At 41.5% G+C, this 14,098-nt stretch overlaps 1 protein-coding gene across 1 annotated transcript in view; it reads right to left on the bottom strand.

Moving 5' to 3' along the window:
• TRPM6 (transient receptor potential cation channel subfamily M member 6) overlaps positions 1-14,098 on the bottom strand; it is a 197,393-nt gene that overhangs the window by 94,150 nt on the left and 89,145 nt on the right. The window contains exons 8-10 of the mRNA XM_029919758.1: positions 11,213-11,426; positions 7,666-7,790; positions 3,841-4,012 (exon numbers count right to left, since the gene is read on the bottom strand). Coding sequence (XP_029775618.1) covers positions 3,841-4,012; positions 7,666-7,790; positions 11,213-11,426 — 511 coding nt within the window. The remainder of the gene's footprint in view (positions 1-3,840; positions 4,013-7,665; positions 7,791-11,212; positions 11,427-14,098) is intronic.

Here is a 14,098-nt window from a genome sequence, read left to right as displayed (position 1 = left end):
ATGAATCTAGTGTTTGTTTTAAAAATGTTGCTCTTTGTGCATGTGTGTGTGTGTGTGTGTGTGTGTGTAGAAAATTTCTAAAATTTCTATGATCCTGACAATAGTTAGTTTTTTATTGTTAGAATATGGAAAACCCTTGCTTTTCTTATAGCTATCTTTGCTTTATCTAAATATGAGAGTATACAGGACTTTTATCATCAGGAAAAAAAAATCAATAAGGGTAAAGAGAGAATTCAATTTCTACTGGGTATATCTTTCTTAAAGCAATAACTAATTCCCACAAAAATAAAAATATTTATGATTATTTCCTATGAAAAGTATCACACTGATGCTATTAGTTAAATGTGTTTAAAAAAGAAAAAAATTGTCAAGTTCTTGCGGAGAAATCTCACTAGAGAGCCGCCTCAACTCTTGGAACCCAGGGTTAGGCAAGAATCCAATATCATGCCTCCAAATTAAAAGCTCCTAGAACGGACATGGCTAGAAAGCACGCTGCTCCACTGAGAGCTGGATGATGAAGAGATACAGAGGCATCTGATCCTGTGCTTTCTATTCTCAGAGGCTCAGAAACAGACACTGGCCACATTTCAAATGGCTGAATCCAGGAATTCCTATAGCAACTTTATGATGTCAGAGGTTTTTGGAGGGGGTTATTTTGGGGTTTTTTGTAAGTACTCTTGGCCAGGATCAAGGGTTTGCTGGGGATTCTAAAAAGTCCAGCTGAAAAGAAATGAAAATCAACAAATATTTAAGGATTTCCATTCCCTCCAAATAAATCTCTTTTTAAGCAATACAAATATGGTAGAAAGTAGTGAACATGATGGTATGAAAATCAGCTTTGATACATAAGAATTGTGGATCTGTTGGGGACTTTTTTGTCTTCCTCCCTCCCATCCTTCCCTCCTTCATTAATCCTTTTTCTTCCCCCCTTCTTCTCTCTCCTTCCTTCCTTCCTTCCTTTCCTGTGTGTGTGTGTGTGTGTGTGTGTGTGTGTGTGTGTGTGTGTGTGTGTAGGTGGCTTCCTATTTTTGCTTCTTCATATTGGCTTTCCTTAGAATAATAAATGTTACCAATACACTGAAATGGACTTCACATTCTTTCTCTATACACAGAAACTCTCCACATAAATCCTAAGTTTCATGACCTTTGAAAGTAGAAATGTTCCTTGACACCATAGGTAAACTTCAGGTTGTATGCATTCATCCACACATGAATCAGAATAAGAAAGACCAGACTTTGCTCTCCTGGGGCACATTATCATGCTGAGCAATTTCTGTGGTAACCACACATCCTCAAGAGAGACAACGGGACATTTCAGGTAATTTATATTTGCGACCCCAAAAGGAGCCCTTCCTGTAGGGATTCTTCTCTGACCTGTCCTCTCCTCTGTGGGTCTCCCTTCCCCCACTCACATCTACTCTGCAGAGGACCTGACCCTCTCTCCCCTTTCCTGACTTAAATGAGCCTCCAACCTTCACTCACACTAAGCACTAAGTGACTGGCAACAGTTCCCAGGGTCCCTCCCACGCACGGCCCCACTCCAACAAGGAGATTACCTGTATCAAAGGAGAAGGAAAGGAGGGTAAGAAACACACATTCATTAAGAGCATACTATACAGCCAGAATATTCTAGGCACATCAAACATATGTTATCTCAATTCTCAAAACAAAAGGTAGACAGTTCCTTCCCTTTTATATTAAGAAAACAGTTTAGAGGCACCTGGGTGGCTCATTTGGCTAAGTGTCCAACTCTTGATTTCAGCTCAGGTCATCATCTCAGGGTTGTGAGATCAAGCCCTGAGTCAGGCTCCACACTGACAGCACAGAGCCTGCTTGGGATTCTTGCTCTCCATCTCTCTGCTCCTTCCCTACTCATGCTTTCTCTCTCTCTCTCTCTCTCTCTCTCTCTCTCTCTCTCTCTCTCTCTCTCTCAAAGTAAATAAATTAACTAAAAAGAAGAAGAAATAAAACAGTTTAACAGATGTATGCTCCATTGGCCAAGGTCACAGACAGTAGATGACAGAACTTTGGAAGGACATTTAGCATTTTCAATCAAAAACCAAAGGTTGAAGAGGACTTGAACCTCCCAAGGGCCTTTGCTCTCTGGTCTTTGTCAAGTGTGAAAGTATTTTGTAGAATATTTAACTCATGGAAAGAGATAGAGGCTCACTTCCTGCTGCCTTGGATGAAAAGTCTCCATTTCTCTAGGCAGAATCTACCTTTCCACCTCTCCACCCAAGGATGCTTGCTTGCGAATTCTGACCCTTTCCTCTCCTTCCTACAGATACTATTACAAAAGAAACAACAGGCCAAAAATGGAGTCCCTTGTGCTAAGCTCCACATCAGCAAATGAAGACTTAATACCTAATTGCAGTTGTCGCCTCCCTCAGGACTGTAACCTTTAATCAGTCAGTGGGGAATTATCTAGTTGATACTAGTGAGGTAATCCACCTGGTGGGACCCCCACACCCACCCCATCTTCCCCCAAAGGAAAGTAACCTTGCCCAAAACAATCCACTCCTTGTTAGAATAACTCCCTTGCCACACCTCCTTCTGCCTATAAAAGTCTTCCATTCTGTCCAGCTCCTTGGAACTCCTTTTTACCTGCTAGATGGGTTGCTGCCTGACTGATGAATCACTGAATAAGGCCAATAAGATCGTTTCAATTTACTCAGGTGAATTTTGTTTTTAAACACTACCAAGATGGCCATCTCAAAGCATCCCTGGAAGCATGACACAACACTGATACCTTCAAAGGTCCCTATTATTATTATTTGTTTACTTGTTTGTTACACTCATCTTTAAAAATTTTTATTTAAATCCAAGTTAGTTAACATATAGTATAATAATGGTTTCAGGAGTAGAACTCAGTGGTTCATCACTTACATATAGCACCCAGTGCTCATCCCAATGAGTGCCCTCCTTAATACCCATCACCCATTTAGCCCATCCCCACCTCCATCCAACATCCCACCAGCAACCCTCAGTTAGCTCTCTGTAAGAGTCTCTTACAGTTTGCCTTCCTCTCTGTTTTTATCTTATTTTTCCTTCCCTTTCCCTATGTTCAACTGTTTTGTTTCTTAAATTCCACATATGAGTGAAATCATATGGTATTTCTCTTTCTCTGACGAACTTTGCATAATACACTCTACTTCCATCCATGTTGTTGTTGCAAATGGCAAGATGCCATGCTTCTGATCACCGAGTAATATCCCATTATATATACACCACATCTTCTTTGTCCATTCATCAGTCAAGGGACATTTGGGCTCCACTCAGTTTATCCAAAGGATACAAAAATACTGATTCGAAGGGGCGCATGCACCCCAAGGTTTACAGCAGCACTATTAACAATGGCCAAATTATGCAAAGGTCCCTATTTCTAAAAGCTCTGTTTGCTTTTACCCCTTTCCTGTCTAGGACACACCACCATATATGAAATGTCATCCTCCCTGATGATCAAACAGATATCCTCACTCTTCTCAGACCTGTCTCCTTACTGCTCTTTAGTTATTCCCATTCTGGTATCAATACTCCCCCTACCCAACCATCCTCCACCCATCCAACCCTACAGCTGGCTGTAGACTCTGCTGAAGTCTGTCTCCACCATTCCACAAAACCTCTCCTGAGTATGCTGTCTCCAAGACTTCTTCCTTTCTCCTGCCATCCACAACTCCGCACCACCTCACATTCTGCTTTCTTCTGGCTGTGGGTTCATACGTGTTAATTTAGGCAGAGACCAGCTTGGACCTCTCCACTCCGTATGGATGACAAAGGAGTGCCTTTCTCCATAGCAGTGCCCCAGCCAGGCCCTGGTGGCTGAGCCTCTGTGGTACTCACGGCTATGGATCTTCTGCAGAGAGAGGTACTTTTCCAGGTTCCTCCTGAGATTCATCTCATTTCCATACTTGCCCACAGTCCCATCATCGGACAAGATGAAGTGGGAATGCATGCTGTTGAGTGTGGTTAGCTTGCTGAGGGGGTTGCCCAGGGTCTGGTACAGACACACCACCTGGAAGACAAGAGGGAGTCAGCGCTCGAGGTCCTTCCCTAGAAGCTCAACTGCTCCCAGGGATGCCCATGTACCATGGAGTTCCTGCCAAGCCTAATAAGTGCTACTTGCTCCCTAGAGAGGTGTTTCTCAAGCTATCTGCAGTGAAGAATCAATTTTTTTAACCTCCCATTTTTTATAGATCTCTATGTGGTCCTACTATGTGTAACCAGTGTGCAGCTCACACTATATGAGACTCAAAACACAAGGACACAAGTTCAACAAGTCTTGCACAGACTGTGCTCAGCAAGATAAGCCCACTGGCCATATACTTAGATGTCACAGCACTGCCACTTGCTAAAAATGGCTCTAAATATTTATCTTTAATTTCTATACTTACCCGGTCTCAGACTGTAATAAAGCAATTAAAGGATTACAGTAATATGCAGACTACATTGCTATCCAGAAAATATACCTTTCAATAGATCTACTCCAAAATCATATTCTGACACTTGCTTTTTTTTTTTCTAGTATTGAAACGAAGAGTGACAGCCAACCAACCAAATGGAGATCCATCCATTCCATATAAAATAGCCCGATCTTTATTAATATTTGTGGATTCTTCCTTAAGCCATTCCAATTCTCATTTGTTTTTAGAGATGAAAAGCACATTATTTGGAGTAGGAGGGCCCAGACTCTTCTACTTCCTAACTTTCACTCTGAGTAACTCCTGCCTCCTTTCTCAGGCTGACTTTCTTCATGTCTAAGTGAGAATAATTCTGACAGCAGAGGGTGGCTGGAAGGCTTAAGAGAAATAATGATGTAAAAACACTATAAAATTTACCAATATTCATCTTTAAAAGTTATCTTTGTAATTCCTAAGAGTGATACTGATCCCAGAAACCAGATTTAATACATTTGAAGTATCTTATCAAAACATTAATAGCATTTTTATAAAAACAAAAAATGGACAATAGAAGAATTGTTAAATTATAGTACTATTAAAGTACTACAGTATAGTAGAACATTACTAGGCATGAAAAATTAGAATGCACCTTTCACTCCTAGAATGTGTTCTCTTAATATTATTTCCCACTAAAAGCAACCAGCCATTTCTCTAGGAGCCAAAAATATATATACACAATTATCCTGGAACAGTTTTTTTTTTCCAAATTAAAATAGAAGGAAGGAAAGACAACTAGAATTGTGTTAAAAGGACTCAAGACATAACTTGAAAAGTTTCCACAGGCCAAAATGGGACAAGTTGGGCATACTTAAGAGGAATGACTAGAATGGAATAATGACCTGAAACATATTTGATATGTTTCAAAAAAAAATCTCATTGTTCACCTTGGAGAATGGTAAATAACCAACTCATTGCTTTGAAAGTTGGAAAATAAAGAGAGAATCAAGCATTCTGTCCTTTCCCACACAACAGTACCACAAAGTAAACCAAATGGTTGATGAGAAAATGTTTCTCCTTATGGAATGTTTAAGCTAATAAATGCAGAACATTATAATTACATATCAGTATTTTCAACTCTGTTGAGGTCATGAATCTAGGCAATGACATTATAAAAAGAAAAATAATCATACATTATGAGGGGAAGGACAGACACATCTCTTACGGCATAAATTTGCACAAAAAGAACTTGTATCTAATCATACGTTTGGATCAAACTGCCAACTTAACAGAAAAGATGAGACAAAGAAAGAGGCTAAGCCCTACTATAATAGGCTAAATCTGCAAAATCCAAACTATGGGAAACGTTTAGGACAAACGACCTAATTTCTTTTTTTTTCCAGATTACTTATTTATTTTGGGAGAGAGAGAACACATGGGAGGGGCAGAAATAGAGGGGGGAAGAGAATCCCAAGCAGGCTCCACACTTACAGCACAGAGCCCAACTCAAGGCCTGATTTCTTGAGGCCTGATTTCACAAACTGCAAGATCATAACCTAAGATGAATCCAAGAGTCAGATGCTTAACTGACTGAGCCACCCACTCAGCCCATGACCCAGTCTCTTTAACAAAAAATTGCACCCCCCCAAAGAAACAGGAGATGAAAGGGATATCCATAGATTAAAAATGACTGAAAACAAGAGAGGACATATCAACTTGTCACATTGTAGGGAACTTTTCGGGATGATGAAATCAAATGACTAAAAATATGGCACAATCAGAATGTTGAACAGAGACTAGTTATTTGTGATATTCAGGAATTAACTTTTAATTTTTTATGTATGAAAATGGCAATGTGGTCATATATTTAATTGTCCATATATTTTAGAATACTTACTTTTTGGTACTTAGAAATACCAAATTATTGGCAAATTAATTGGTTAATTCAAAATACTGGTAAAATATTTACCAATGATGTTATTTGGTATCTGGGATTTGCTTCAAAGTCTGGAGTGGGAATGGATAAGGGACAGATGAAACAAAATTGGCTCTGAGCTCATAACTGTTGAAGCTAGAAGATAGGTACATAGGAGTAATTTTAATAACTCTACTCCTTAATATGTTTGAAATTCCAAAATGAAAGTTCAGATAAACCATATACATGTCTATATTAATTTACATAGAGAAATAATTAACTTACATAGTGAAGTAATTATGTTAAATAATTAAGCTAAATACCAGATTCACATCAGTAGGTTTCTGTTACTACTTTTTCTCAGTCTGTTTTTTATTATGCATATATACATATACATAGAAAAAATTCTGGAATGATACACACCAAAATGTTAATAGTGGTTATCTCTGCTTTTCACATCTTTTGTAATACTTGAGATTTTCATCTGAAATATACACTACTCTTATAAACAGACTTAGACAAGTTCCTTCCCTTTAGAAAAACAGTCAGGATCAAAGAATCAATACACAGGATAAGGCAGAGAGTAGTACAAGATAAGGAAAGAGAGGGTTCACATCAGGAATGTTATCACATGCACGTCCAGGCAAGAAACTCGCCTATTACTCTGAGCAAGACGGGAGCCATTGAAGTGTTTTTCACAGAGAAGGGGCCCGATCTGATCTGCACTTTAGAAGAACCGTCTGGCTACTGTGTTGAGATGAGATTGCAGTGAGAGACAAGGAGGAGAGGAGGGAAGGCTTTCATGACAATCATCGAGGAGACAGAAAATGGTGGCTGTGCGGTACCAGTGGAGGTAATGAGAAGAGGTCAGATTCTGGATGTATTTTTGTGTTTTAAGTGAAGCTAAAAATGGGGAGTGAGATGCCTGGGTGGCTCATTCAGTTGAGTGTCTGACTTGATTTGAGCTCAGGTCATGATCCCAGGGTTGTGAGATCAAGCTTCGTGTCTGGCTCCACAGTGAGCATGGAGCCTGTTTAAGATTCTCTGGCTCTCCCTCTGCACCACCCCCCCCAACCTGGCTCACGTGCACAGGCATTCTTCTCTCTTAAAAAATATTTAAAAAATAAAAGGTGAAGCTGAGATGCTTTACTGATGGATTGGGTTGAGTTGTGAGCCAGAGATCATTCTAGGATTAGACCAAGGCTTTTGGCTTGGACAACCATAAGGATGGGATCACTATTTTCTAACATAGGAAGACCAAAGTTGGTATAGAGTATATTACATTTCCAGGTGGTGCTGAGTTGGCATTTGGATACATGTTCATTCCCTTTTGTTGTGAATGGGTTGTCTACTTACATCTTTTCCAATAAGGTCTCTCTGGTTCTCAATGACACCCCAAGGAGGGATTCCAACTGTCCAGATTTTTCTCAAGGACCGGAAGGAATGGGCTTTCAGGGCATCCCCAACATGTTTGGACACACCTATGAGCAATCAGTTTAGAAGTCAAACTTTTATGCACAGATCATACAAAAACACTGTGACTGCAAGAAAGAGACAAATGGCAGATATATGCACAAAGCCATTCGTAGGGAAAGTTGCTGGCCAGTGGAATTAATTTCTGATCTCTTGGCCTTTTCTACTCTCTCTGAACACCTCTTTCTCCTATGCTGAACAATTACCTGAACAATTCTCCTCCCCCTGTGGGTGGGTTTTGCTGACAGCATCAGTACTGCCCCTATTTTTCACTGACCAGAAAGTCTTATGAGGCCATCATGGATTTTTTTTTTTTTTTGGTTTACTTATTTTATTTTGAGAGACAGAGCAGAAACAGGGGAGGGGCAGAGAGAGGGAGAGACAAGAATCCCCTGCACACTCTGTACCATCAGTGCAGTGCCCAATGCAGGGCTCAAACTCACGGACGGTGAGATCATGACCTGAGCTGAAATCGAGTCAGATGCTTAACCAACTGTGTCACCCACGCACCCCTAATCATGAATGTTCTAAATGTTTGTTTTTTTTCTGTAATAATCTCTACTGTTCCAGCAAAACATCCTGCAGATGTGTCCCTTGCTTCATTGAAGCAAATTAATTTAGTAGCTTATATACATAAATATACCAGAACAAATGCGTTCACACTTGCCCTTCTGGGATTAACAATAACAATAATTATAAGAGCCAACACTCACTGAACTCTCACAATGCACCAGGTACTTTTTTAAGGGTTTTACATGTATTCAAAACCTTAGTCTATTTCATAGGTGAGAATTGAATCATAAAGAAGTTAAATAATTTGCCCAAGGTTGTAGAGCTGATAATTTGTAGAGTTTGGATTCCAACCCAGAATATTGGACTTTTCTTTTTTGAAACAGGCTTTGTGTTTTAAAGCAGTTTTAGGTTCACAGCAAACTTGAGGCATTGGTACTGATTTCTCATGTAACCCTGCCCCTATGCACCCTTAGCCCCTGACCACCATTAACATCGCCCATCAGAGTAGCACATTTGCACCCCTGATGAACCTACACTGACACATGATTATCACCCAAAGTCCACACTGTACACTAGGGATTGGTGCTATAGATTCCATAGGTTTGAACAAATACATAACGATACATTTCCACCATTACATTATCAAAACAACATCACTGCCCTAAAAATCCTCCGCACTCCCCTAATTCATCCCCCCCTGAAACCACTTATCTTTACACTGTCTCCAGTTTTGCCTTTTGCAGAATGTCTTGAAGTTCCAATCATGCAGTGTGTAGCCTTTGATATCAATTTAATCTGCCGTTGAAAAACAACCCTGCACCACTTACCCTTCCTGCATCTACAGGACTGACCCTATACGTGTCATTAGCACAGAAACAAAAACTCTGCACATGCGCACATCTGATGCACTGCACCTAATCATTTCTCCCTCTCTCTGTCATCTTCCCCTCTGACCTATTTTTTACACACTTCTCTAGTCATTTTCTAGATCACAGGCGTCTACCACCAGCCACTGTGCCGTCCTCCACTGCAGGAGAGAATCTGGATCCCTGAGGTTTGGTGTGGTTATCAGCGTCATGGTGCTGGGGGTGGTAGGGCCACATCCCACAGGTGGTCCTACTACATGTTGTTTATTGAGAGTCTCTGTAAAACCAGACCTGACTATATTATTTCCTATTCATTCTCTTGTTCAAACTCATTTGAGGGCCACCTGCCACCCAGAGAATAAGACCTCAGCCCAGCAGCATGGCACCCAGTATGGCTCCACTCTCCCTGGGTGTCCCTGTCCTCTGCCACATGGCACACCTCATCACCTCTCCCTGAATGTGCCTTAACCTCCAGCTGTGTGCCTGGCCCTGAATGGCCGCCTCTTCCTACCCTTCCCTCAAGGTCAATACCAAGTGCTATATCCTTCTCTACACCTCCACAGGTGCCCTCAGCTGGAACTGGAAAGTGTCTCCCTCTTCTCTGTACTTGCAGATACGTCCTTTGTACTTCATCCAAGACCCACCGAGCATCGATTTTCAGTTAGTTTCTTACGGTCTGCCACAGTCCACCCTATCGCTAGCCCCAGGGCCCGTATCTGACTCATCATTCATGTACAGCATCTACCCAAATGCTTTATACACAGCAGACCCTAATAGCTTGTGGCATTCAATTCCTGCCAGTCTGGGGAGGTATCTGAGATCCACGTCCCCAACAAGCTCCCAGGTGATCCCGATGCTGCTGGTCCACGGAGCTTTTCCTGAGCAGTCAGGCCCTAAGGAGCTGTGGCTGAACTGGGTCTGATCCTGATTATTGTTTAAGAAAGCTCCGAGTATGTCTCATTTCTCAGTTCTTTTGTTTTTGTGAACTATTTCAATAGTCCTCACACTATTATATTTGTGTTCCTTAACTGGCTCTAACCTAAAATGTTTTAAAAAACAAACATAAAAAAGGAATAAGTAAAACAAAGCATATGTTGTTAAAAAGGGAAACCACAGTCTCAAAATGGAATCACTTAAGCCAAGTTATCACATTGAGGCCTAGTACCTAACTGTAGTGCCAACGTCCCCCAGAAATGTAGTCTTCACCACTCCGTAAGAAATTTTCTGATCTGGGGCACCTGGGTGGCTCAGTTGGTTAAGCATATGACTTTAGCTCAGGTCAGGATCTCACAGTTCATGGGTTCGAGCCCCATGTCAGGCTCTATGCTGGCAGCTCAGAGCCTGGAGCCTGCTTCCAATTCTGTGTCTCCCTCTCTCTCTGCCCCTCCCCTGCTCATGATCTGTCTCTCTGTCTCTCAAAAATAAACAAATGTTTTAAAAAAAAAACTTTCTGATCAGCACCAATGAGGTAACCGGTCACAAGGACAGGGTTACCGGACCTGGACCAGCCCTTTCTTTTCTTTTGCTGATAACTTCCTTGCCCCACCCTCCTTCCTGTAAAAACCTACCACTTTGTACTTCTTCTCTGAGCATCTCTTTACTTGTGAAATGTGATGCTGCCCAATTTGTGAGTGCTTAATAAAGCCAATTCAATCTTCGAATTTGTGCAGTTGTGTTTTGGGCGTAGAATTTGACCATGGAGACTAGCTCTTGCCCGTGCCCACACACTACACACTTGCATGCATTCTGCGTCCTCTCAAACCACAGGAGAGCCTCAAGTTCATGAAAAGACTGTTTTCTTTGCCAGAGGTTTACCCAAGGTTGTGTTAAAATAGCAGATTTTAACAATGGTGAAAACACATTCCAGGAAAGGTCTATTAATCTTCTGGGTTTTTTTTTTTTTCCCTAGTCACTATTTTTTTTGTCTCTTTCATGCTACCATATCTCCTGGGAGCACAGTGGAGCAGATTAGGTGCCCTTCTCCCTGACTCAATTAGAAAGAGGAAGGAAAAGAGAAGAGAAAAGAAAGAGGACCAGAAAGTGCGCTTTACCAGTATTGATGCCTTCAGTTATGATCCAGGCTCCCGTCGTCTCTGCGGCTTTGACCAAACCGTGGCTGAAGATCTCTTTAAGTTTAGATGGCATCCTGAAGTTCTGGATGCCCCCGTGGACAGAGATCACCAGCTTGGGCAGTTCCATCTTCCACTCTTTCAACATTAAATGTAACAGATGCTCCGCCTTTGTATCATAAGAAGTTCTGAGGTACTGGAAGATACGCACACACACATGTACATGAAACAGCGCAAACTCCATGTGGGCAACAATAAGCGCACAGCAGGGTGACTGGAATGGCCCCAGCTTGAAAGGAAGTGTCTGGGATTTCTTGAAAACTTCATCTTTGTATAATGGAAACATTTACTTTGAAAGGATCCCACACCCCACTTTAAGTTCCTTCTGGGAATTACAAGTCACGGTAGGAAGGCTTCCTCTGGTTTTCAGGGTTGACCCACCAATGTTCTCTAGAAGATCTGGGAAGAGGCAGAAATATTCCAGGCTGGCAAAAACCACTGCTCCAGGAAACCCATTTAAAAGAAGCTTTTAGGGGCGCCTGGGTGGCTCAGTCGGTTAAGCATCTGATTTCGGCTTGGGTCATGATCTCACAGTCCGTGGGTTCGAGCCCCACGTCGGGCTCTGTGCTGACAGTTCAGAGCCTGGAGCCTGCTCAGATTCTGTGTCTCCCTCTCTCTCTGCCCATCCCCCACTCACTCTCTGCTCTGTCTCTCAAAATAAAATAAAGACATTAAAAAAAATTTTTTTTAAATAAATAAAAGAAGCTTTTAGACATAGGTGAAATGGGGTTTTTCATACATGGTATGACCTCTAATTTACTTGACTATTTCATAAAGTTGCATAATTTCAATTAAGTTACAATCCGGGAGCAGGTACATTTAATTTATTGCAAATGTTACATTCTAAACATTCTCTCTATATATGATGATCTCTCTGAAGATGCCTTTATCCAAAATAAGTACTTTTCACAAAAGAATCATATCTTTGACGAGTCAATGTAGCTAAAAGAAGAGAGAAATCCGAGTCAGCAGGTAGGACCAGACTCATTTTGTGCTTTGCCTAAGATCATAGGGTATGGCTGACTCTCTTTTTCCAGCGGATGCAGCCACAGGCAGCCTGTGAAAATCATCCTGAGAGGAGTTGGCCGTCCTCAAGCATAAGCCAACCAACAGCAAGAATAAGCCAGATTTACAGGAACAAGGGCACTAGACACCATGAGTTATAAAACTGTCCAAAAAGACCCACAGGTGGAGAGCTTCACGCATATGCAAATAGAATTATCACATTATCTTCCAGGACGCAATAGTGACTTAAAACAACCATCATACATCTGTGAATTTCTTAAAACATAATTCCTTTATTTAATTATTAAAATATTAAATTTCTTTATTTATTTTTATTTTTATTTTTGAGAGAGAGACAGAGAGACAGTGTGAGCAGGGGAGGAGCAGAGAGAAAGAGAGGGAGATGCAGAATCTGAAGCAGGTTCCAGGCTGTCAGCACAGAGCCCAATGCAGGGCTTAAGCTCACAAACAGTGAGATCATGACCTGAGCCAAAGTCAGACGCTTAACTGACTGAGCCACCCAGATGCCCCCAAAACTGTTAGATTTCTGAACATCGAGGTGGTACAGCCATCACAAAATGTAATAGAGCCTAAGGAAAATCAGGATTCAATTTACAAGAGAGGAAAATGAGTTGCCAGGGCTTCATTAACATATTCACATAGTAGGAAAAAACACAAGTTGAGCTTTGTGAAATGATTTGTGTTGCTCCGAAACATGAATAAAGGCAGAGGAGGCAGCTCTAATGTGGTTCACCTTTTCTCTACCTCAACTCTGTCTCCCAGGTGCCTCTCTCTGTCATCTAGAAGTCCTTTTAGTCCTAGCAGATATTTTTCCTTAAGATTTCAGATAAACAACCTTGATTAACTAAATTATCAGCACTAGAGTCTTTTCTTCCAAAGGCCAACCAAGATGATGCCAAAGGTTAATGACTTACTTTCCCCCGCCCCCTCCTTTATAACAAACTCAGGCAGATTCTTAACTGGATAGATTCTTCTTAAATCCTTTGTGGAATGAGGTGGGTGGGATAAACAGGGAGAAGGGGGATGCATGGGAGGGAAATAAACAACCAGCTCCCACTGCTTTCCTGCCTCTCCCTATAAACATGACTTGCAATTCTGGTCTTAAAGATGAAAGGTAGACTCCTCTGAAAGATCAAATAAAATGCATTCCAGGTACTTAGGATATAATGGGAGTCTAGTGCTAAGCATAAAACCATATTTTCAATTCTCCTAAATGTACCATATTCTCCCTTGGCCTTCCCGAAAGCCCAGAGTGATCTTACCCCTCTGCCTCACCAGACACCAAACACCTCACTCACCTTTCTGATATCAGCTTAGCTGTCCCCACTTCCAGATGGCTTCCTACACACACACACACACACACACACACACTGCCTCAGAAAAACAGGAGTTATCCTTTTCATTCTCTCAAAGAACCCTGTATTCCCATCCAGAGCATCGCGTGCCCCACCCCCTCCGCCGTCCCCACCCGTGGGAATCATATATTTATTTCCTGTTTACCTCACTAGACCATAGGCAATGTGGGTACATGGAAAAGGTGCTCTTTGGACTTAGCAAAGCGTGAGCACCCAATGAACATTTGCCAAATGGATGAAAAGCTGAGAAAATCAAGGTGATTATGAATAAACATAAAAGCAAAAGGAAGGAGATTAAACTTAAGGGGAAACTTACATACGGGGCTCTATAAAGAGTCAACTTCCAGAAAGGAGCGTAGAGGGGGATCAGTACAGTATTCCCGCCAACTACAGAAAACGCAACACACAACACTAAACCCCAGAGGAT

Source organism: Suricata suricatta, chromosome 13 (assembly GCF_006229205.1).
Source record: "Suricata suricatta isolate VVHF042 chromosome 13, meerkat_22Aug2017_6uvM2_HiC, whole genome shotgun sequence".
In the NCBI taxonomy this organism is placed as follows: Eukaryota; Metazoa; Chordata; class Mammalia; order Carnivora; family Herpestidae; genus Suricata; species Suricata suricatta.
This window is presented reverse-complemented; position numbering and strand designations above follow the sequence as displayed.